The 25,237-nt window shown below is 45.9% G+C and overlaps 2 protein-coding genes across 9 annotated transcripts in view; one reads left to right on the forward strand and one right to left on the reverse strand.

Annotated features, from left to right (window-relative positions):
* CPNE2 (copine 2) overlaps positions 1 to 5,066 on the forward strand; it is a 46,634-nt gene extending 41,568 nt beyond the window's left edge. Inside the window, exons 15-16 of one of the 2 annotated variants that reach the window (XM_040498092.1) lie at positions 2,912 to 3,148; positions 4,507 to 5,066. In XM_040498092.1, coding sequence (XP_040354026.1) covers positions 2,912 to 3,148; positions 4,507 to 4,614 — 345 coding nt within the window. In that variant the 3' untranslated portion in view covers positions 4,615 to 5,066. Of the gene's footprint in view, positions 1 to 2,911; positions 3,149 to 4,506 lie in introns of those variants that run through there. The other variant, XR_005797712.1, reaches the window with a different exon arrangement.
* A 5,993-nt stretch (positions 5,067 to 11,059) lies between these two features.
* The window catches only part of PSME3IP1 (proteasome activator subunit 3 interacting protein 1), a 31,788-nt gene continuing 17,610 nt past the window's right edge, over positions 11,060 to 25,237 (reverse strand). For all 7 annotated transcript variants that reach the window (XM_040498093.1, XM_040498096.1, XM_040498099.1 and 4 more), the window contains exons 6-7: positions 19,255 to 19,319; positions 11,060 to 11,435 (exon numbers count right to left, since the gene is read on the reverse strand). In XM_040498093.1, coding sequence (XP_040354027.1) covers positions 11,218 to 11,435; positions 19,255 to 19,319 — 283 coding nt within the window. In that variant the 3' untranslated portion in view covers positions 11,060 to 11,217. The remainder of the gene's footprint in view (positions 11,436 to 19,254; positions 19,320 to 25,237) is intronic.

Below are 25,237 nucleotides of genomic sequence, written 5' to 3' on the forward strand. Positions count from 1 at the left end.
GTGGGACCTTCATCCTTCCCTCTGCCCATAAACCCTGGGTCTTGCCCATTCCTGGTTGGCTACCTAGGTATCTGCTGTCCCAGTGGCGGGGGGAGCTGGGACACGGTCATCCTAGGAATTTCCCCCCACCACCAGAATCTTCTGTAGCCAGCTTCCAGAAATAAGCCAGGGAGCAGCTTCCCCAGACTGCCTGGAACTGTCATGGTCGATTTTTTACAAATCAGATCACATGTTAAATGCATTAGGGGAAGTGACTGTTTACAGTTCCAGAAGCCTGAAGAACCTCTGGGTAAAGGCAAAAGATACTCCACCCCTGAGTCGTAGTGGGGGTTTTAATTTTGGTTGGAACACTGACTGGCTGTGTTTCTGGAGCATGGAGTCCTCAGAGTGTGGGGGGAGAGAGAAGCATCCAGAGGAGACCTCCCCGAGGGGTAATGCTGGCAGGGGAAGCAGAGCTCAGGGCCCGGAAGGGCCCTCTATCTGCTTGGGACGGAGGTGTGGACGCTCAGATGGATCTTGGCGCTGTGGCTGGAAGGGTATGCCAGGCAGGAGGAGAGGCACCAGGAAGGGCACGGAGGTAGGAAGGCTTGGGGTTGGGGAGACCCGGGCTCTCTGTGGGGACAGTAGAGCCCCCTTCCTCCCTCCTCCTGATTCTGCCCTTCATTCTCCTCTCCCACGGCCCCCTCCCACTTCTGTCTTGGAGGTGGGGCTGTGGACCCCTGGGGTTGTAGTGGCTTAAGAGGCTCCTGGACAACCTTGACTCTGCCCCGGGTAGGTGAGGAGCCCAGGACTTGTTAGCTGCACGTTCATTGCCAAGGCCTGCCCAGGTGGGCAGAAGCTGCGGTCGAGCACGTGGTCGTGAGCATTATGGCGGGCTGGCGCATTAGCAAGGGCTAATGTCCAGTGCCATGCTTCTGGGCTCTTCCCTGGGCTGCTGTCTTGGACACTAAGGCTGTCTGACCCCACGGTGTGGGGTGAGGGGGTGCAGAAACCGCCTCCCTGCCAGGGCCCACTACTGGAGAGGCTCGGCCACAAAATGCGGGTGGTAGAGGAGGACACTGTGGAAAGAGCCCCAGCTGTAGAGTCAGCCAGGCTGGTGTCTGAACCCACACTGTGCTCGTTCCCAGCTGTGAGGCCTTTAGCAAGTCACTGAACCGCTCTCAGCCCCTCTCCCCATCTCTAAAATGGGAAGCACAGGGTGAGGAGGGCCAGCACTGTTGCCGTGTTAGCAGGGACTTCTTCACCCTGGCAGTTGGTACTCGAGGTCCTGCGGGAACCCAGGCCCCAGTTGTGCCCACTTCCCTGGGAAGAAGGCTCTAAGGCCCGAGGGAGGAGGCCTGGGGGCCACAGGCTCCAATCTCCTAGCGTAGAGGTGCGGCCGATTGAGAGGGGAAAGCCAGGAGGGTCCGTTGGAAGGAGGGTGGGAGGCCAGTCCTGCCCCCAGTGGTGAACCTGTTGATGGAGGTCAGGCATCCTCCCTCCCACCAGGTTAGGTGCCTGGGAAATAATGCTCTGGACTATCCTGCAGGATGGAAGGGGGGGCCAGAGGGCCACTTAAGGAAGGGGTGCTTCCTTAAGGAAGGGGTGGGCTGTGGGGGGGAACAAGGGTGTAGATGGGGTTATAAGGCCCCCAACCAGGGAGGGGGGCAGGGGAGGGGAGGGGGAAGGGCAGCAGCTGCCCTCCACTGCAGGAATCTAGGCTGCCATCTCCATAGCAACAGGTATCCCCAGCCCAGGGTTTGGTCTCTTAAAGGCACAGTGCAGGATGTGCTACACGGCAGCCACAGGAAGCAGGGGGGTTAGGATGGTGTGTCTACACCTCCACACGGCTCACTTGCTCCCGCTACGACTGTGTGAGGTACAAGGGGGAGAGCAGGGCATCCAAGGGGGCCTCTGTATGTTCCCCAGGGAGCAAATGGCTTTGCTGGGTGAGAAGGTGGCCAGGCGCTGATCTGAGATCTGGCTTGGGTCTGCCCTCAATCACCTGGACAAGGCTGGGCCCCCTACTTCCTCTCCTGAGAATCCGGAGGATCAGGCTAGGAGGCAAAAGCTTCCGAATATTAGGGCCACATAGGGCTTTTCTGCTTATGTTACAGAGGAGGAAAACCACATTCCTCAAAAAGGGGCCAGAGGGTGCTAAGGTCAGGGCCAAGTTGAAACTGAGGTCTAGCCTGCTTAGAATGCTGGGTCCCTGCCCAGACCAGCCAGTGAGCCTTTCTGAATCTCATTCGCCTACCCACCCCCGCCCTTTGCAGTTCACGCTATGGCCAACATCACCCATGCTAATTAGTGTTTTTAAGTAGTTTTATAAAGAAACTTTGTAGCCCAACTAAGCGAAAAGTTAAACTTGCCATATGTAGAGAGTAACAGTAAAAATAAACACAACAGGACCTGATAGTGAAGTCTAGCTAGAAACTCTGGTCCCCTGAAGGGCTGTGCTTCCCGCCTCTCTGTTGGTAAGGAAGGTTTGCAAATGGTAGGCGTTAAAGGCACACTAGAATCAAACAAGACTCCCTCCTGGGTACAGTTTGTGGAATTTAAAGACCTGCGTGGAATTAATACCATGGCTTGATGCTGTCTGCCGTGTGACCCCAAGTCACTTACTACCAGCAGAGTCCCACAGGGCCAGAAGCGCCCGCCTGCATGACCAGTGTGCCATCTCAGAGGCCAGCCGTGCCGATCGGGCACAAGCGGGCTGCGGGGGTTTCTGTGCAGGTGGAACAGAGCCAGGGAGGCTGGTCCCCGAGTCCGTCGGCCAGCATGGGTCTCCCTTCTCAGCCGTGGTCCTGACTGCCAAGAACGCAGCTGTTGACGATGGAGCGCTGCCTTCCTCCCAGGGGTCCGAAGGTTTGGGGGAGGCTGGGGAGCGGGGGGCAGAGGCCTCAGCACACCTGCTGTCTCCTTCCCGCAGCAATACTTCATCCTCCTCATCATCACGGACGGCGTCATCAGTGACATGGAGGAGACGCGCCATGCCGTGGTGCAGGCTTCCAAGCTGCCCATGTCCATCATCATCGTGGGCGTGGGCAATGCCGACTTCGCTGCCATGGAGTTCCTAGACGGGGACAGCCGCACACTGCGCTCCCACACGGGGGAGGAGGCCGCCCGCGATATCGTGCAGTTCGTGCCCTTCCGAGAGTTCCGCAACGTGAGTGTGGGCCTGGGCTGGGGAGGGGGCACTTACGGGACCCCAGCAACCAGTTAGTGAGGATGAAAGTCTGGGGAGTGTCTGCCTAACCTGAGGCTCCTCCACCCTCCGCTCCATTGACTGCGCCCCCCCCCCCCATCCCGAGGGCCTGCCCCGAGAGGAGGCCCCGCGACCACATGAGCACTTGCTTCCCTGAGCTCGAGGAACACACGGGGTATTGCCTGATCTAGACTGGGGCTCCAGGGCAGGGTTTCATGGAAGCCCTGCCCTCTAACCTGGGTCCTGAACCAGAAGTTGGGAGTTAGCCCTGTGGGTCAAAGCCAGGCAGGGGTGTGGGCGGGCGGGGGGGGGGGGGGGGGGGTGGTGTGAGAGCAAAGGCCCAGAGGTGAGAGAGGCTTTCCTGGTAACCTTACCTCAGCCAGCATCCTTCACAGACAGGAAACGAGGCCCATCTTAGGATGGCCTCCACAGGGGGACTGGTAGCCCCGCCTTGTTCCTGGAGGTGGCTCTGAGCCTATTTGCAGGTGACCCCAGGTCTGCCTACAAGGTCACTGCTCTGGCAATTGGGCCCACCAGGATCCCAGAGGGAGCAGTCTCTCAGATGCCACCCCTGTACTGCCAGCCTGGGGCCCAACTCTTATTTGACCAGAAGCTCACTGTGTGGCCTTGGGCAAGTCCCTGAGGTCTATGGGCCTGGGTTCCCTTGGCCATAAGGCCTCTCAGGGTTCTGTGGCTCAGATCCTACAAACTAGTCCCAGCATGAACCGATTGCATATTTTATACCCAGTGGTGCTCACAATTCTGCCCAGTGTCCTCTGGGTTTGCCTGAGATGGCCCAGCTCCTTCCTCTGGGGCATTAGCTTCCTGAGGCTCGATGCTGGGCCTTGGCTCCCCATTCAGGCTGAGGACACTGACTGACTCCCTATGCCTGGCCTGCAGCTGGGCATTCAGCGGTGAGCCAGACAGTCCCAGCCCGTTTATGGTGGCCAAGGAGGTGCTCAGGAAGTATCTGCCAGGGGAGTAGGCTATGCAGCTCGCCTCCACCATCTCTTTCCCCAGAAGCTTCCCACACACAAATTCATCCTAAAACGTTACTCCCAGGCATCTCAAGGGCTCAAGGTAAGAATCAGACTTCATATAAAGGAAAGCGCTGCTAGCAGTGGGGTTTCAGGCCTGGGCCAGGACAAGGGATGCGCGTTATAGACCACTCTGGCCCTCCAGACCGCTCTTGTCCTCCAGGGACACCCTCTCCCTCCAGCAGCTGTCTGGGCCTGGTGCCCCTCACGACTTTCCTCCAGTAACCCTGTCTCTCCTCTCCACCTTATCAACCCTCCCCCCCACCCCACCCCACCCCACAGGCAGCAAAAGAGACGTTGGCCAAAGCTGTGCTGGCGGAACTACCCCAACAAGTTGTGCAGTATTTCAAGCATAAAAACCTGCCCCCCACCAACTCGGAGCCTGCCTGAGCGCCAGCCCGTGCCCAGCCGCAGCATGCCGGCTGGGCCTCCCGCCCTCTCCAGGAACGTGCACGCTCACCCTGCTTCCTTGTGGGTGGCTTTTTTAACCGATCCATTTTTTTTTTTTTTTACAACCGGACCTCCACCCCCAACTTCCCCCAGCCCAGCTGGGCTTCCTTTGTTGGAGTCGACTGATGATGCTTCCGGGCCAAACTGGCTTCCTCCCTACCCTTAAGTATTGAATGTACTTTGTATAATTTTAGTGGAATTACTGTTATTAAAGAGAAAATTTTTACAATCATAACTGGCTTTTTCCAAGTAACTAGCTGTAGACTCTGAAAGGAATGTGTCCCCAGTGCATACTTTGTGTCATTGCCTGCACCTAATTCCTGCTCTGTTTTTTTATACTGTGACTGTGTTCTATTTGTAATACTCAGGGTAATAAAGGAGTTTCAGATGTTCCTGTGTCCTCTCCTTCCTCAGCTGGGACCTGATGGGCTCACGGATTTGGGAAAGGAAACACGAAAACCTCTTTCTCCCAACAAGCCTGGCAAGATGGTGCAATCATTTCTACTTAAGGTGGGGGGGGGCAGGGTACACATTCCACACAAACAGTAATCCCTCTGTTAAAGTGGCACAGAACTTGGCACATTAGATAGCTGTGGATGGATACAATGGCCGGCCCCACCAGTAACTGAAGCCCATACAGAGCCTACACCAGTCTCTAGGTACTTAGGCCCAGCCACTACCACTGACCCCTCCCCCTCCTTCCCCCTCTGTCTACACTCTGTCCTGAGTTGCACCACACGGGCCCACAGGATAGCAGTCACTGACGTCCATTAGCTCCTCTTCCTGGTCTCCAGGCATCAGGGGATGGGCTGTGGTCTGCCCTGTGTGAAAGCCTCTGCCCTCAGGACGCTAAACAGGGCTGCTTGTGTCCCTGCTGACAGCAGCCACTGGTTTCTAGGGCATGCCACACCCTGGCGCAGGCCCAAGTTCATGAAGCTAGCCAGGGGTCCTCCTCTTTTTCTCTGGTCTACCTCCGGCCTTGGAGTTTCCATGAGCCCCTGCCATAGGCTTCTGTGTAACCAGTAACAACCAATATTTATACTAAGCGCTGTTTCCGGATCCATGTTAAGAGCTTTACAGGCATAATCTTGATGAATCTTCCAATCACCCCTGCCTAGGACCATTTCAGAGATGAGGAAATGAGCAGAGAAGCTAATCAAATCTATTAAAGGCAGAGCCAGAACTTCCATCTGGATCTGGCCAATTCCAAAGCCTCTACTGACTCCACTGCAACTTCCTTTGACTCTGTAAGGGAGTCTGGTCCGGTTGCTAATGAACCTGTCCTTCCTCTGCACTGAAACTGGGAGGTCTGTTACCTCGACCTCCTCTCCCAGGTCATTCTCCCTGGGCCCCGCTAGACCTGAGAGCACACACCAGGCAGGTTCCTACCTCTGGGTACCTGGTAGGCTCGAGAACCGAGGTCTGTCTGGCGAGGGCGAGTGAAGATCTTCGTTCTAAGCTTCCAATACTCTCGCTGGTTCTGTGGCACCAAAAGTCGAAATATCCTTTAGGGACGCGTTCACTTCTGAGAGGGCTGCAGGATCGCATGGAGCTCTGCTCCCCAAAGAACCTTTGGGAAATCACAGCACAATGGCCCAGGGGCCAGCTGGCAACACGGATGGAATCCCAGGGCTAGTGTATTGGCCTCCTTTGGGTCATGCCTAACTCCTGCTTATGCCAGCTGTAAGACTGCGTGCTAAATAGCACAAGTCTGCTGGTTTGCCCACCTGCTCAGAAGCTGACATGAGTCTAGCTGGATGTCACATCCAGGGAAGTTTGTACCCACCCAGCCTGGAAGAATCTGTCAAGTCCTGCAGTCAAATGCTCTACCCCTGAGATATACCCCCTAATCTGTCAACTTATCATTGACCAGAGGTCTCTAAAGGGGGGCAGCCTTCTTCCTCCCAGCCCCACATCCCCTCCTTGGCCCTTACAGGACACGTATATTGCAAGGGGTGGGGGGCACTTCTCATGCAGACCCTTCCCTTCTACCTCCCCATGGGAAGAATTTACCAGATTGGTGAGAGAATCCCTGCCTTATGTTGGGGTCCATCTCAAAAGCTCAAACTCTTATGGACCATCTACCTCAGGTATGGTGGCCACAGCCTTCACTCACCTCCAGGCTTCACACGGGAGCAGACCCTGACATCTCTGCTTTCTTTCCCCTTCTCTGCCCAGGTTGAGTAAATCAGTCAAGCAAGCCCTCTACTCCCAGCTGGCTCAAGTTCACAGGGGAAAGGAATGCACCCGAACTCCTGACCAGGCGCACAAAAACAAAAACAAAAAACAAAAAACAAGCCAAAATAAATAAGTCCTGAGGGTGTAACGTAAAGCATGGTGGCTATAGTTGATAATACTGTATTATATTCGAAAGTTGCCAAGAACCTAGATCTTAAAGGCTCTCATCACAAGGAAAAATAAAAAACAAGACCATTTAGCAATATACACAAGTACTGAATAAACTGCACACCCAAAACTAATGTCAATTATATCTCAAAAACAAACTGAGCTTCGGTGATGCTGATACTTGATTCTTGGTACATGGATAGCAAGCTAAAAAGTGAACTTCAAAATCTAAAAGACCCCTCCACCCTTGAATCACTGCTGCTGAGGCCTGGGCACTAGCGTTTGTTTAAAATTTTCACTGACACCACAGAAAGTCAGACTTCAGAGTTAAAGGCTCAAATTCAAATTCTGGTTCTGTCACCTAACTGTGCAGTCACAGGCAAGTCATAGAACCACTATGAATTTCGATTTTCTCTATAAAATGTAGAGAAGGGCTGCTTCGTGGGACTTTTAGGATGAAAGATATTACAGTCCACAAAAATGGTCCACAAATGTCCCAAACAGTGCCTGGCACACACATAGCAGCCTCTCGGTATACAATGAATGAATGAAACAAATCCACACAAGGCATAATGACATGCCTGTAACTAAAACAGTAAGGGTGGAATCCAGCCAACAGCTCAGAGTAGTGGCTGTCTCTGGGTATTGCTGTCCTTCTCCTCTGTGAAATGCTAATGCTGGGCCACATTCTGCCTGTCACTGCTGGGACACTCCCCTTCTCCCTAAACCATAGTTCCAGCAGGTAAGGGAGCAAAATGCCAGCTCTTGCCAGCATCACTAAGGCACGAATGTGCAACTGGCTTCTTGTGTTCACCCTGTGACTACAACGAAGTTGCCAAGATTCTAGCCTCCCACCAAGTAGAACTTACATTCCATACTGTTACGTGTAAGTAGGCTGGGCACGCCAGGAAATCAAGACAACGCTCAAGTCCAAATAATGGTGCACTGCCACTAAGCTCTCCTTTTTGTTTTTCTGGAAGGGGCTTAAGACAACAGCTGAGCCATATACCCACGAATAGGACACCCGAGCCAAGGAACCGGGTGTGCCTAAGCAATTAACATTTAGCTGAGAGGGAAGCATACAGCAGAAGCTGGTGGTTGGAGCTTTGACGACCAGATCTGACCCTTCATCATGTCAGTGTTTTAGCTGCAACCAAGTACTGCCAGTAGGATGGGGAAAACCTGCCATAAATCAGCACTAACGGAAGCTCTGGACGCCCACCGCAAAACACGGGAGGCCAGCAGTAACAGGGCTATTGAAGATGGCTACCATTTACTGAGCACTGTGTGCCAGATCCCACACTAAGTACCTAATCCAGATTATCTTTCACCGTCACTAGAAAGCTGGTCTCATTATTCCTATTTTCCGAGGAGGAAACTGAGGCCCAGAGAGGTTATGGACCTTGTCCCAGTGACCCAGCTAGAAAATGTCTGGCTCCGAGCACAAAACCACTATGGTACATCCAGGGAAGAGGGAACTAGGCGTCATTCCCAAGGAGAAGCAGAAGCAGTGGGGGAAGTCTTAGGCAAAAGCAGCTTGTCCTGGGTAGAAAAGAGGTAGCCAGAAGGGAAGAACCTAAGGTGGAAACTGGAAAGAACAAGGACGCAAAGAGCGGGCACTGGTCATCCCTAGTTAGGGGCCCAACTTCCAATGTCCGGTCTAAGATACGTCTGAAGAAAGCTAGAGATCCCCACCCCCATCCCAGTCTAAATTTGAGAAGCCAGGTTTTTTCTCCTCTGGGGTCTTGAGATCAGGGAAGTCCTATGTAAACAGATCACCAGCCACCTCTCCGGTCCAGTCACATCAGCTCCCTAGCTTTTTTATAGATGGAAAAATGAATGCTTTGAATTTCATGCTTTCTCCCCACTGAAATGACAGGGCCAGAAGTTAGCAGAACTGGTTGAGAGGGCACGGTGTGACACAGACTAGATCATCCAGAGAGAATTGGCAATAGAGATCCTCAGAGACAGGCTTTCTCCCTTGCAGGATTCAAGAGTTGTAAGACTACTACCACTCAGGACAATGTAAGCACCCCCGGCCCCCCAGTACACACACTTTGCCTTTATCCCTTGTCACCTAGTTATAAAACCCCAATTATCTATTAAGGCCTGAGTGCTGCACTGTGTAGATTAAAGCAGCCCGTTTTTTCCATCCTTCTTTGGGTTTGAACCACACTGTCTACACTGGATGCTTTCCAAGGCTGCTTCCTCTACTGGGGAGACCAGATCCTGCTCTGCTAGTCATAGTTTCTATGGGGCGTGTGTCTCTGTTCCAGGACTCTATACCAACAGGTACAATGAACACAGTGAGGTGCCACCGGTGACTCTCAGTCTTTCCTGTGACATCAAGAGCAGAGATCTCCATCTGAAGAGCCTCAACTTTCTCAACACAATCTAGCCGTGCTGGTAAATGCGGAGGGGGCTGGGAGTGCAAGATTCGGTACAGGAAAAGCAAGATCTTGTTCTCTGACACGTATCAGCTTTCAAGTTAACATACAGTTTTAATCCCTGTAACCTTTTGTCAACTTCCAACAACAACAGAGGCCACAAGGTATAGTAATGGCTTCCTAAAAGTCAAACCACACAAAGACGGTGATTTTGAATCCTTGGTCTGCCTCCTGAAATGAGGTGAGGTTGCTCTGGGTACGTGCTGTAATAATGACAGCGCGATCGCAGGAACAATGAAGCAGAGAAGCAGAAGGTGCCTACACAGTTTTACCTAAATGTCTTGTTTGTTAGGATGAAGCTGATGCGCCTGTACCGACGGGAACAATTAGCACTGAGTGGTTCTGAAAAGGAGGAAGAATTCACAAGGCATCACGTATGGGTGAAGGGAAGTCACCATCTGCTAACAGGCCCAAAGTGTCACTGCAAGGGAAGGGGAAAAGGAGTGGGTTGGAGGAGATCCAGGGGCCTCTCTGCCCACATGAAGACTGAGTAGCTTCTCTGCCTGCCAGCATCACAGTGTCAACACATTCTCTGTGTGTCTCTCTCCGTCTCACACCCAGAGAAGTAGAAACAATTGACGTAGGAACCCAGGGGAAGAGAGAACCGTACAGATTCATTCTCCTGAAGTGGGGAGCCGTTTTTTTTTTTTTTTTTTTTTTTTTTAAAGCCCATGCCTCCCTCGGTCCATAAGGCCTTCATACCTCATCTGCCTCCATCCTGGAGGGAAAGTGCCTGCTTCCCTTTAGGAGACCGAGGTGGGACAGTACCTCTAAGTCTTCGCTGCTCACAGCCTTAAAGCTGCCCTGTGTGCAAAGGGGAAAGAGCAGAGGGGAGGAAAGGACGGGCAGCACCTTTAGGCCAGTAATAGCTTCCGTGGTTAGAAGCCACAACTATAAATGTACCAAATGGAGAGGGGCCTCGACAGTACCCAGCAGGGGCAGAAGATGCAGGTGTGTCCCACTGGTGTGCACTCAGGATCCTACAAGCTGCCAGAAATAAGTCCTTGCATCTACACACCTAAACAGCACTTCTGCTTCCTGGCCACGATGAGATAAGGCCTGTTTGTTTCTCCAAGCTTTAGAGTCTTAAACACCACTGGATGGAGGGAGGAAGGGGAAGGAGAAGGAAAAGGAAGGAAGAATAAGGAGAAATTTCACAATAAGTGATGAGTGTTAAGTGACACTCCCTGCAGACGCAGTTCAGAATCTTTACTTAGTCACACAACATCGAGAATTGGTTAGTTCCAAGGGAGGTCGCCATTCCGTCACCCGGCTCATTTCTCCCACCCACCCCCGTCCCCCATGTGTTCCACAATGCAGTACAACCAAAGGGGATGGTCATCTAGAGCCGAATGTTTAAATAATACCTGTCCAATAACTGCCCTTGCTTCTTTGTGCTGTTGGGAAAGGAAAAAAAGAAAGCAACATGATCCAAACACTCTGCACACCAGTGGGTGCCTATCTTCCCAGGGCATTTTCAGTGGAGTTTCTGCTGAGCCCTCCTCCCCTCCCCCCAGCACATCAGCAAGGAAAGACGCAGCAGGACAGGTCTGGACATCTGCACTGGAGTGAAAAGAGAAACCAAACACAAGTCGGGCCACAAGTGGACTCTGGCACATTTTTAGATGAGGTTAAAAATGTCACGGTGTGCACAGGAAGCAGGCAAAGGAGTTCTGAGGGAGGTAATGCCCGTAGGCAGAACAAACCGTCCGGTCTACTCTTGGGCAGGAGCTTGGGAGGGACACGGGAGCTAGGGGGCCTCGAGGAAGGTGTTGGTTCGGAAGATGGAGGAGACGATCTTGCCAGTGGCGTTGATGGTGCCTTCACTGTCTGAGCTGGACTCGGAGTCGCTGCTGCCGGAATAGGCACCCAAGCCTGGGAGGATGCCAATACAGACCGCGGCGGAGGGGCAGTGGATGGAAGGAGTGCTCAGGGACGTGCTTCCAAGAGACATGCAGGACGGGGCTTCTGCAAAACAGGAGGAAGCACTGTGACTTCACCATTTTGCCCAAAATTCACAGGGTACTTTCCACCTGCGGGGCACAGCGCCTCGGGCTCTACCCTGAAGCCCCAAACCGCTCTGTGCAGTCATCATTACTGTCCCCTGCATTGGACAGCTGTGTTCCTCTTTTACAACTGAGAAAACTGAAGCCACACTCAGAGAACATTTTAAAGCCATGCAGAATGTGACCACGTAGCTAAGGCTTTTTGCTCCGGGAAACCCAGAGTCACTGCAGCACCCCAGTGATGGAAAGCCTCAATCCAGGGGAATACGGCACTTAGAAGTAAAAAGAGAAGTTAAGGACTCTACTCCACCACTCCTGTTGCCTCTAAATGTTTCCGGACTCAATGAACCACTACAACAACCTGCTATGTAGGTATCCCCATCTTACTGATGAAGGAGGTCAAATGACCAGGCCAAGGTTAAAGGCCACTTAGAGTAGAAAACGTTAAACTAAATCTGAATCAAAAAATAATGTACTAGAGTGATACCAGAGCTCACTGTAGACTAAGTGCTGGACTTTAAACCTCAGTGTCTCAGGCTGACAAGCATATACCTTCCTGGCTTTTGCCTTTACAAGCCCCTAACTGACACTTTATGTAAATGTGAAAAGGATACATGGTTCCAAGTATATGAAGTCAGGAGGAAGTCAAAACTACCACTGAGAAGCAAGAAGAGACCTCCAGCGGCCAGTACACAGGGTTGAGAAGCTCAGTGGATTTGCTGGTCTTACAGGAAGTTCTAATAGGGGAAAAAGAAGCTGCTGAAGAAAGGCAGTGTTGAAACACAGAGATGTAAGAACGTGACTGAGAGCCGACACTGATCGTAAAGACGGTGATTACAAGACTACATGAAAGCAGAGGCAGATTTTTGCAACAAATATCACAAAAGTCAATTTCTTCGTGAGATCAGGTTCTTCCGACACCAACCAACCAACCAACAACCGAATGGAAAACTGGACACAAGGTACAAATAGTTCACAGAAAAAGCAAAACAGACATTTAAACTTGGGAGAGGAAACAATCTATAAGGAGGGAAGATATAGGGAACAGGCATCTTCATATGCTGCTGAGAGGATGTGGGGCAGTTTGGCAACGTCCTTCAATCTTAAATGATGTTCATATGAGAACATTCCCTGCGGCACTGTTGACAGTAGCAACTGAAAGGTTCATTAATAAGGGACCAGTGTAATGGGCTATTATTCAGCCATGAAGAAGAGTAAAGCCTCTACGTACTGGTACCAAACCACTATGCTTTGTGAAAGAGGCAAGGGTATGTGTAAGCTATAATCTGTAGGGAGGGGAACATGCCCATGGACGTGCATGACGATGTCTAAAACAATACATATAAAACTGGTAACAGTGGTTGTCCTGGGGAGATCAGCAGAGCAGTTGGGGAACAGGGAGACTTAACTTTTTTTATTCCAAACTTTTTAAATTTTATTTTTATTTAAAAAAAAAAATTTTTTTTTAACGTTTATTTCTTTTTGAGACAGGGAGAGAGACAGAGCATGAACGGGGGAGGAGCATAAAGAGAGGGAGACACAGAATCGGAAGCAGGCTCCAGGCTCTGAGCCATCAGCCCAGAGCCCGACGCGGGGCTCGTACTCACGGACCACGAGATCGTGACCTGAGCTGAAGTCGGCCGCTTAACCGACTGAGCCACCCAGGCGCCCCACCAAACTTTTTTAATTTTAGAATGAATAAATAAACTTTATTTATTCTTTTGCCCCTTTTGAATTTTCTATGCATATACTGCCAATGCAGACAATTTTTTAGAAAAGCAAATGCAAAAGTTCAAAGAGCATCATAGTCTACTTAAATTGGGGAGGAATAGCCCCATGTATCTCTGTAACCTCATGGGCACCCCACTCTTACAGCCAGGAAGGCTGCAGAAGAATGGACAGTCTAACAACAAAACGGGTTGCTTGTCTGTATGTTCTCATTGTAAGCCACTTGAGGGCAAGGGCTCCTTCTTCACCACTCCATCCCCATAGCATGGGGTCTAGCACAGAGCAGGCCAGCATTTGCCATGTGTTAAAGATATTTTACACATTTCATTGCAAATAGCTAAATTGGGGGGGAGGGGTGAAAATTTGGGACCCAACATCAAATTGTACATTATTCATTACTTGAACATTCCCTGTATTATTATTTTCACATATACAGTGATACTTTCAGTATTCTGTTAGAAATATTCGGTTAAGGGATGCCTGGGTGGCTCAGTTGGGCTCAGGTCATGATCTCACGGTTCATGAGTTCGAGCTCCATCAGGCTCTCTGCTGTCAGTGCAGAGCCTGTTTTGGATCCTGTGTCTCCCTCTCTCTCTGCCCTTCCCCTGCCCACACACTCTCTCTCTCTCTCAAAATAAATATATATTTAAAAAAATGAAATATTTGCTTTAAAAAAAACCTGATTCATAAATCAGTTACTCAGAAAAGTAATTTATGTGAAGCTGTTCAATGAGATGTCATTTTATTAAGAATTTCAAGGGTGAATTGAATTTTAGGGTCTATCTTAGATAGAAAAGGAGGATCAAGTTCAGAGTACCTGTGCAAGACTAGAGCTGGCCTAACGGAAGGACGGAAGCCAGCCACGAAATGAAACCAAGAAATCTGGACCACAATGGCATCAGCAGAGTTTAAGCCAAAAGACCAAATCTCCCGATTATCTAGGTTTCAAGAAAGAAAAGAGACTGCAACTCTGACAAATTTCATTCCAAAAATAGTTCAACTGTCCAAAGAGAACAAAATGGTGCCCTCTGATCTCACCCATTTGGTGAAGTTTCCTGCCAGCTTCTGCATTTGCAGGACCACGTTGTTATACCAAATTAACACCGAAAATTACTAATAGGGAATGTTCTTGGGATTCAAACAGATGCGTGAGTTGAGAGTCGATGGGGCCAACTTGTGCGTTCACTGGCTCTGCTCAGAGCCTAAGTCCAGAGCCCCCAATGGGGGAAACCTGAATCTCCATTAGGGTCACAGAGTTCTTTTCTGGGGGGAACAAAGGCACAAAGCTTTCTACTGCGAAGGAAAAGACTTTCAAGCAAGCTTTTAGGGGATATTCTTCCAATGGGGCCTTACTAGCAAAAGAGGGTATCTCTTGCCCAGCTCTAAGAATGCTGCTGTGAGAGTGGAAGGGAAGACAAAGAGATTAAAAGGTGGCTCTGAAACATGGTGTCTGCCTTAGATGGTTTTTTTTTAAACAAGTATTATTATTTTATTTTACTTTGAGAGAGACAGAGTGCAAGCAGGGGGGGGGAGCAGAGAGAGAGGGAAAATCGAAGCCCTGCACTGATAGTGCGGAGCCCAACGCAGGGCTCGAACTCACAAACTGTGAGATCATAACCTGAGTCGAAATCAATAGTCAGATGCTCAACCAACTGAGCCGTTCAGGTGCCCCCTAAGATGGTTTCAAAAGGCCACACAAGTGGGGCACCTGGTGGCTCAGTCAGTTAAGCGTCCCACTTCAGCTCAGGTCATGATCTCATGGTTCATACATTCGAGCCCCGCATCAGGCTCTGTGCCGACAGCTTGGAGCCTGGAGCCTGCTTCAGATTCTGTGTCTCCCTCTCTCTCTGCCCCTCCCTCACTCACACACTCTGTCTTAAAAATAAATAAACGTTAAAAAAAACAAAAACAAAACTGCCACACAAGTTTTCCTTTCCACTGACTAGTGCAAATACTTCCTACAAGGGAATAAGCACCAGACACAGACAGGGCTAGCTGAAGTACATTTAAGATTTCTATGAAGTTTTATGTACTTGTGTGTATGTGCATGTGTATACACCCACAGTATACACTTAATCCTATTTACACATCCAGATTAGCAAGTTTCCTATATATTAAAAAGACATCTGTGAAATGGAAGTCCTATATTGCTGATGGGAGTGTAAACTGGGATAACTTCTTTGCATGGCAATTTTACAATATTTATCAGAATTACAAATGTATATCTTCTCTGTCCCAATAATTCTATTTAACCTAACATATCATGGGTGTGAAAAATAACGCATGTACAAAGTTTTTAATAAAACATCATGACAGAGAAAGCATGGCAGCAATCTAAATGTCCATCATAAAAAATAGAAAAAACATACTATGTTGCAACCATATAACAGGATACTACATAGTCTTAAAAAGGAATGAAGCTCTTTATGTACAGTCATGCAATGATTCCCAAGGTACTACAGGTGAATTAAACAGTGAACAGAGTATGTTAATTAAAATAATGACGATGACAGGAAGTACAAAACAACATATGAGGGATTCTTGCCAAAACACTTGAATTGATCAAGCTCTAGATCTAGTTACCATTTTCACAGGAAACACAGGAATAAAGGAACATCATGGAGATATAATCGACAAGATCTAGAGCATGGGAAACTCCACAGGACAAAGAGACCCAGTTTCTTCACAAAAACAAAGGAAGCAAAAAATAAACATAAAAAGGAAGAAGAACCTATAGGCCAAATGAGACTTAAAAGGCACACTAGTCTATTGTTAAGATGCTATCTGATGGCAATATTCCCAGACTGATCTACAGATTCAGGTGATCCCTATTAAAATTCCAACTGCCTTTGTTATTGAAATTGACAAGCTGATCCCAAAATTCATATGGAAATGCAAGGGACCTCAAACAGCCAAATGATCTTGAAAGAGAACAAAGTTGGAGGACTCACACTTCCTAATTTCAGAACTTGCTACAAAGCTATAGTGATCAAGACTGTGTGGTAACGGCATAAGGATAGACATACAGATCAATGGAAGAGAAGAGAGAGCCCAGAAATAAACCCATACATGTTGGTCAACTGATTTTCAACGAAAGTGCCATGACAGTTCAGTCTGGAAAAAATAAGTCTCTTCAACAAAGGGTGCTGGGCCTACTGGATACACACAATGAAAATGAATCCCTACTTCAAACCATATACAAAAATTAACTCAAAATGGATCAAAGACCAAAATGGAAGAGCTAAAGCCATAAAACTTAGAAGAAAACACAGGTGTAAGTTTTCATGGCTGTGGATTAGGCAATGGTTTCTTAGATACGACACCTAAAGCACAAGCAACTAAAGAAAAAATAGGTAAGTCAGATGTCATCAAAACTGAAAATGTTTGTGCTCCAAAGGACTCTATCAAGAAAATGAAAATATAACTCACAGTAAGGGAGACAATATCTGTAAATCATCTATCTGACAGGTGTCTAGTAACCAGAATATATAAAAAACTCTTTAAACTCGACAGTAAAAAGACAAGTAACCTAATTTAAAAATAGGCTCAGGATCTGAGTAAATATTTCTCCAAAGAAGATATACAAATGACCAATAAGTACATGATGCCAACACCACTAGTCATTAGAGAAATGAAGTATCACTTCCCACCCACAAAGATAAACAAAACAAAAAAGACAATAACAAGTGTTGACGAGGATATAAAGAAACTGGAGCCTTCACATACTGCTGGTAGAATGTAAAAATGGTGCAGTTGTTTCGGAAAACAACTTAGCAGTTCCTCAAAAAGTTAACCATATAAACACAGAGTTACCATATGACCTAGAAATTCCATTCCCAGGTATACACCCAAGAGAAGTGAAAATAGCTGGTCACACAAAAACTTGTACACAAATGTTCTTAGCAGCATCATTCAGAGTAGCTCCAAAGTGTGAACAATCCAAATGCCCATCAACTGATGACTGGACAGAATGCAGCATGCCATACAACAGAATATTATTCAGCGTAAAAAGTCCCGATACGTGCTGCCACATGGATGACCTTTGTAAGCACGTGAAAAGACACTGGACACAGAAGGCCGCAGATGGACTGATTTCATTTATAGGAAATGTCCAGGAAAGGCAAGTCCGCAGAGAGAAAAGTAGATGAGTGGTTGCCAGTGGCTAGAGAGAGGGAAGAACGGGGATAACTGTTAGTGGGCATGGGGACTCCTTTTGGGGTGATGAAACATTTTGGAATTAAACAGTGGTGATGAATACACATTTCTGTGAACATATTAAAACAGAATCACTGAATTGTGCTTCTTTCAAAGAATGAATTTTATGGCACTGAGTTGTATCTCAATATTTTTTTTAAAAGCCATATAGGCCAGATACAATGTATGACTGATCCTTGCTTGGATCCTGATTTTTAACGTTTATTTATTTTTGAGACAGAGAGAGAGACAGAGCATGAACGGGGGAGGGGCAGAGAGAGAGGGAGACACAGAATCGGAAGCAGGCTCCAGGCTCTGGGCCCTCAGCCCAGAGCCCGACGCGGGGCTCGAACTCACGGACCGCGAGATCGTGACCTGAGCCGAAGTCGGACGCTCAACCGACTGAGCCACCCAGGCGCCCCTGGATCCTAATTTTTAAAAAACCAATTGTCAGTGGAGCCCCTGGGTGGCTCAGTTGGTTGAGCATTTGACTTCAGCTCAGGTCATGATCTCGCAGTTCGTGAGTTCAAGCCCCTGCTCTCTCTCTGGCTCAAAAATAAACATTAAAAAAAAATAATTGAAAAACCAATTGTCAAGAAAAAAATTGTGAGAAAATTGGGGAAAATGAATACTAATATGCTATCTGATATTATTTAGAGATCACTGGAGGGTGGATGATGGGCATTGAGGAGGGCACCTGTTGGGATGAGCACTGGGTGTTGTATGGAAACCAATTTGACAATAAATTTCATATTAAAAAAAAAAAGATCACTGTGATGTCAAAATCAAAACAAAACAAAGAACCCTTATTTTTTAGTGATATGTACAGAAGAATTATGGATAAAACAATATAATGTCTGACATTTGCCTCAAAACACTATAGTTAAGGAGGTATAAGTAAGATTGGATATGTGTTAAAAAACTGATGAAGCTACATGATGGGGTTCCTTATTATCTCAATGTTTGAATATGTTTTAAGTTATCTCAATAAACATTTTAATATTTGTAATTGCTTATACAGACACAGAATAGCTCCGGATATACACATAAGAAATGTATAATACTGTTTCTCTCTGGGAAGCAGAATTGGATGGAAGAGGATATATACGTAGAAAGAAGACTCTTCATTCAATGTCCTTCTTAAAAGTAATTCTAGAGCAAAAAGTTATCAGCAACAGCGCACCATTACTGGTGCTCAGCAGATATACATTTTTAAATATCCATTATATTTTGAGGGAGAAATCAGTGTAAGCCCTGTTTTATAGATGACCCACTGAGTTTAGCGCAGAATCTCAGTCCCCCAGGGAGTCAGGGGTAGAACTAAAAACGCTCTTGGATTTCTTATCCCCGATCCAGCCCTCAGGAACACTCACCTTCACTTACAACTCTGTGCCACTTAATACAGTGCCAGGTTTGATTGCATAAAAGTAACCACCAAAGAAAGTATGCTTCTGGAGACTGTATTAAGCTTCCAGGCTCAATCCGCTCCAACCATCAGCAAGAGCCAGGCATTCTACCTCTCACTGGTAGCCAGCCAGGTGAAATCAAGAAACTTGACATTTGGGGGACACAGAGAAAAACCCTTTGTGAGCAGACAGGGCTTTGGCTTTGTAAGCACTTCTGGGAAAGCACAATTGTCATTTATCAGTCCCACTGGTTTCTAACATATTGCTTGGCAGGGCAGTTGACATATACTCTTGGGTATAAATCCTGCCTGGTAGAAAACAGTTTGGTAAACTAAATTTAGATCGGCTTGCTCAGAGACCCATGCATTCCTTCACAGCTGTGCTGCGGTCCAGCCCTGTACTATGGTTCATGTGTATTACAAGTAAACAGTGAAATGAAAGCTGCCACCCTACCTTGACTCTTGTCATCTGGGTCAGTGTCCGACTTCAGTCTTTTCACGCTGTTCCCGCTCTCTGAGCTGTAACAAAAAACATGGTAATTTGAGCTATGTCCAATTGTGGGGATTAAAACTTTGGGATGCAGGAATTCCAATAACCATTATATGGGCCTTAGGTAGCCTCAAAGAGCTGGGATGATCTGAAATGAAAAGTCTTCACTTCAGGTTCCTAATCTCCTTCCAGTTACATTACTGTTATAAGGACAACATAAACCCCTGGCCAATTCAAGGGGTGAAGCATTAGACCTTCAGGCATCACCTAAACTTCAGATTCTTTGTTGTCCTTATCATTCATCTTGGTTAGAACCACAGATGGATTTTGAGAATATCTGGACAATTTCATACGTGATGAAAATTTATTTAAGTTCTTAAAGATTAAAGGAAATCTCTTTAGTGACATGTTAGTGATTCTAAAAGTCACCCAAAAGACCTTCACTGAAAGACTGTCTAGAGAACGTACTTCCCTTGCTGTGTAGCTTAGTGCAATACCCCAAGCTCCACCATTACTGCTAATATTTAGGGCAGTCAAAAAAAAAAAAAAAAAAGAATGCACTTCAACAAGGAATGAAATGATCCCAGAAAGAAGGCTTTAATCACAGAAGGAAGGGATAGTGAACAAAGGAACTGGCAAACACAATCTAATTTGTGGTGTTCAACACGACCATACTCAAGTCCTGGACAGTAGTAGCATGTAAGGAAGAGGTGATTAGAGTGCAAAGTTCTAAGGTCAATGTATAATTTTGTAGGAAAGGAAGACAGCTATTTAACTTTAGGTTGTGCTAAGTACTCCTAGTAAGTTGCAAGGTTAGCCACCAAAAGAATAGAAACACCGCATGAATCCAAACCAGTAGAAAGAAAACGAATAAACCAAAGTTTTTAAAATCATAATTAATTTTTTAAAAATACAAGGAAAAATATCTTTTAAGTAAAAAGACAAGCAACATTAAGACAGCAGAAACTGTGTCAAAAATCCCAACAAATCCAAGCCCACCTGTAAAAACAGATGAACATACTCCATTTAAAATCAGACATTTATGAGACAATCCAAAAGATTTAACAAAAGTAAACAAAAACAAGACCCAGAAAGATTGAAAACAAAGAGTAGCAAGAGTCACTAAGGCCAAACCCAAAGAAGGCTGAGCTACCCGGCACAGTATTAGGAAAACAGACTTTAAGACCAAAAACATTACAAGAGGTAAAGTTTATAATGAAACAAAGTTTAATTCATTATGAACAAATAACAATTCTGCACCTGTATGCTTCTAATTAAAGAGGTTAAAATAGGGGCGCCTGGGTGGCGCAGTCGGTTAAGCGTCCGACTTCAGCCAGGTCACGATCTCGCGGTCCGTGAGTTCGAGCCCCGCGTCGGGCTCTGGGCTGATGGCTCAGAGCCTGGAGCCTGTTTCCGATTCTGTGTGTCCCTCTCTCTCTGCCCCTCCCCCGTTCATGCTCTGTCTCTCTCTGTCCCAAAAATAAATAAACGTTGAAAAAAAATTAAAAAAAAAAAAAGAGGTTAAAATAGATGATATTCAACAGAACTCTGAAGAAAAATCAAGAAATCATTATAGTGGGAGATTTCAAAATACTGAAGTACTGACAGAGCAAGCAGACAAATATGTGAAGACACAGAAGATATAAACAATACAATTAACCTGCTTATTTGGTGGTACCTACATAGAACCCAGAAATTTGCAAAAAATAAACAAACAGATTCTCCTCAAGCTCACTCAGAACATTTGTAAAAATTAACCTTAGGAGTAGGTCACAAAGCAAGTCTAAAGGAATTTCAAAAGAATTAGCACATATAAACCACGATGCAATTAAGAGAGATATCAACAACAAAAGATAAATATTATATGTCATAGATTCTAAGATACCACTGATAAGGTGTTAAAATGTGGGGGTAGGGGGAGAGCTTCATCTTAGTCCTGTGAAATATAGTTGAGTTACCTGAATATGTTTGGAAACTTTATTTTTTAAAAAAAATTTTTTTTTTAACGTTTATTTACTTTTGAGACAGAGAGAGAGAGAGAGGATGAACGGGGGAGGGTCAGAGAGAGAGAGGGAGACACAGAATCTGAAACGGGCTCCAGGCTCTGAGCTGTCCGCACAGAGCCCGACGCAGGGCTCGAACTCACGGACCGTGAGATCGTGACCTGAGCTGAAGTCGGATGCCCAACCGACTGAGCCACCCAGGCGCCCCGATGTTTGGAAACTTTAAAAAATGTTTCTAATTCAGAAGTCAAAGAAGAAATCATAATGGATATTTAAAAATAGTTGGAAATACAAAATCGTATACAGTGAAAGCTGAGGAAGAATTACACTTTCAGGTGCCTATAACTAAAAAGAAAAGCTGAAAATTAATTAGCTAGGTATCTGACACTCATTTATGACAGAAATTATAAAAGAATAAACTTGAAGTAAAGAATACCCCAGAGAAAGCAGGTAGGAGAAATTAAGAAACCAGCCAAAATAAGAATAAAAATACAAGCCATCAATACATGGGATGAAAAAGGACACAATTACAGATACCACAGCAATCAGAAAAACAAAAAAACACTGGGGCACTTGTGTGACTCAGTCCATTGAGCATCTGACTCTTGATTTTGGCTCAGGTCATGATCTCACAGTTGTGAGATCGAGTCCCGCACCGGGCTCTGTGTTGAGCGTGGCACCGGCTTGGCCTTCTGCTTCTCCCTCTCCCCCTCTCCCCTACTTGTGTGCGGTCTCAAAATAAATAAATAAATAACCCCGAATTGGGCCCTGTGCTGACAGAGTGTGGAGCCTGCTTAGGATTCTCTCTCTGCCCCTCCCCTGCTCGTGTGCTCTCTTTCTCAAAATAAACAAACATCTTAAAATATAAATGAAAAAAATAAATGAATAGGGGCACCTCAGTGGCTCAACTGGTTAAGCATCAGACTTTGGCTTAGGACATGATCTCATGGTTGGAGAGTTTGAGCCCCTTATCGGGCTCTCTGCTCTCAGCATAGGAGACCACTTTGGATCCTCTGTCCCTGCCCCTTCCCCCCACTTGTGAGCTCACACGCACATGCTCTCTCTCAAAAACGTTTAAAAAATAAAAATAAATAAATAAAAATTTAAAGTTACTAAGAGTTATTAAAGAGTTATTGTTAAGGTTAATAAGAGCTGAGTGACCAGATATAAATACTCCAAAATTGGCTGCACTTTTACAAACCAGCAACAAAAAAATTATAAAACGCCTAAGAATACTCTAATAAAATATATGCACAACCGTTAGCTTTTGAAAGATAACTTTAAGACTTTATTGAAGAACATTAAAGGAAATAAATGTATATATACCATGTGTAGAAAGACTCATATCCATAAAGATCTGTTTCCTCCATAAATTTATCAAACCATTTAATAGATTCCAATAAACTTGAAGAACTTAATCGAAAATTTAAATCTAGGTGTGCCTAGATCTAGGTGTGGCTCAGTCGGTTAAACAGCTGACTCTTCAGCTCAGGTGATGACCTTATGGGTTCAAGAGTTTGAGCCCTGCATCAAGCACCATTATACGACAGTGAAAATGAATGAATTACTCTGAACTGACAGCACAGAGCCTGGCTTGAGATTCTGTCTCCGTTTCACTCTGCCCCTCCCCCGCTTGCTCACACACTCTCTCTTTCTCTCAAAATAAATAAAAATAAACTTAGACTAAAAAAATAAGATTTAAATCTAACTAAAATTTATATGGAAAAACAAAGTGGCCAACAATAAACAAAGTACCCCTGAGAAAAGTATAAGGCGGCTAGCCTTACCAGATATCAAAATTATTTATAAAGCTACAATAAGTACACAGAGTGGTAGTGGTCCTATAGATCCGAGGAACAGAAAAAAGAAAAAGAAAAGAAAAAAAAGAGAGACAGAGAAAACTCCCAAACAAAGCCATATATGTTTGGAAACTTGTGATAAGACAGAGTAACACTGAAGATCAATGGGGAAAGGCAGTAGTGTTTGTTGCTAGAAAATTAGCTACTCACTTGAAGAATAAAATTGAAAAGGGATCCCTAGCTCATACCTTCAAAAAACAAAAACAAAAACAAACTGATTTCAGGGGCACCTGGGTGGCTCAGTCAGTTAAGCATCCAACTCTTGGTTTAGGTTCAGGTCCTGATCTCATGTTTGGGGAGTTTGAGCTCCTTGCTGGGCTCTGTACTGCCGGTGTGGAACCTGCTTGGGATTCATTTTCTCTCTCTCTCTGCCCCTCCTTTGCTTGCTTTCTCTCTCTCTCTCTGTGTAAAATAAATAAACTTAAAAAAAAACTGACTATCTTCAAAAGGTATAAACTTCCAGTTAAAAGTCATGGTGTTGTAATGTGTAGCAGGGTGACTATAGTTGATAACACTGCACTGTGTACATTTACAAGTTGCTAAGAGTAGGTCTTAGAAGTTTTCATCACAAGTAAAATAAAATGTGTAAACACGTATGGTGATGGATATTAATTAGTCTTACTGTGATAATTTCACAATATATACATATATCCAATCATAATGCTGCATACCTGAAATTAATATAATATTATGTGTCTGACTGCCTTAGAATTTAAAAACCAACCACCTTAAAATTAATTAATGAAAGTAAAAAGAAAAGCTGTAAACTGGGGGTTGGGGGGGTAGGGAAATGTCAGGACTATATTTAAAAACAAACAAAACACACCTGCAAATCATTAAGATAAATACAAATAACCCAGTAGAAAAATGGCAAAATATTTGAACGGACCTAACACAGAAGAGGACACCTGAATGGCAAATCAACATATAAAATACGTCAACTATATGTGAACTGGAAATGCAAAATAAGACAGCAAGGAAACACTATTTCACAAAATCACTACATCACTGATCTGTGCTGTCCGGTAGGGCAGCAGTTAGCCACTTGTGGCTATTTAACACTTGAAATGTGACTAGTATGACTAAGGAACTGGACTGAAAATTTTAGGTTTTTTTTTTTTTAATGTTTATTTTTGAGAGAGACAGAACATGAGCAAGGAAGGGGCAGAGAGAGGGGGAGACAGAATCCGAAGTAGGCTCCAGGCTCTGAGCTGTCAGCACAGAGCCCAATGCGGGGCTCGAACCCGTGAACTGTGAGATCATGACCTGAACTGAAGTTAGACCCTCAATCAACTGAGCCACCCAGGCTCAGTTTCAATTAATTCAGATTTTGATAGTCACAGGTGGCCAAGTGGCTACCACACTGACCGGCACAGCTCTGGAGAAACATATGCACATACATAATAGAGCACGTCCTGGACCTATCAGCACCATTTATTATAGTTCAAGCATGCATCCACAAGAGAATGGACACATTTTAGTATCTCATAAAGCACTATGACAGTGAAAATGAATAAATTACAGCTATATATACATGAACACACACAAAACTGTTTCAATCACAGAAACAATTGGAGTGAAAAACCAAATTTACAGAAGATCACATACAGAATGAAATTGTTTTTATAAAGTTCAAATACAAGCAAGCTATTACACTGTTTATGAATATGTATATAGGTAGCCAAAACAAAAACAAACACAAACAACCCCCTCCCCCACACACGCAGAAACTACTAAAAGTAAAGAAAGGCAAAAACATGATAAACCAGACTTGGGAACATGGTGTGAGAGCAGCAAGGCAGAAAAGCAATGGAGAGGGAGCATAGAGGTGGACTCAATTTTGTTGATTATGTTCTAGGCACACACCGGGCACCAGACTTTCACAAGCATCAGAATCACCTGCGGAACTTTGAAAATCAGACTCCCAGACCTCACTTCAAACTTAATAAACCAGAATTAATGAAAGGCCTAGAAGCCACATTAACAAACTCCCAGGTGGTTCTAATAAACCCAGGGCTGGGTAGATTAGGAACTCCTGCCCCAGGAGACTAATTTATCATCTTGCCACAAAAAAACAATAATAAT

The sequence above is a fragment of the Herpailurus yagouaroundi genome, unplaced genomic scaffold (genome assembly GCF_014898765.1).
Source record: "Herpailurus yagouaroundi ecotype Mexico unplaced genomic scaffold, PumYag 190, whole genome shotgun sequence".
Taxonomy (NCBI): domain Eukaryota; kingdom Metazoa; phylum Chordata; class Mammalia; order Carnivora; family Felidae; genus Herpailurus; species Herpailurus yagouaroundi.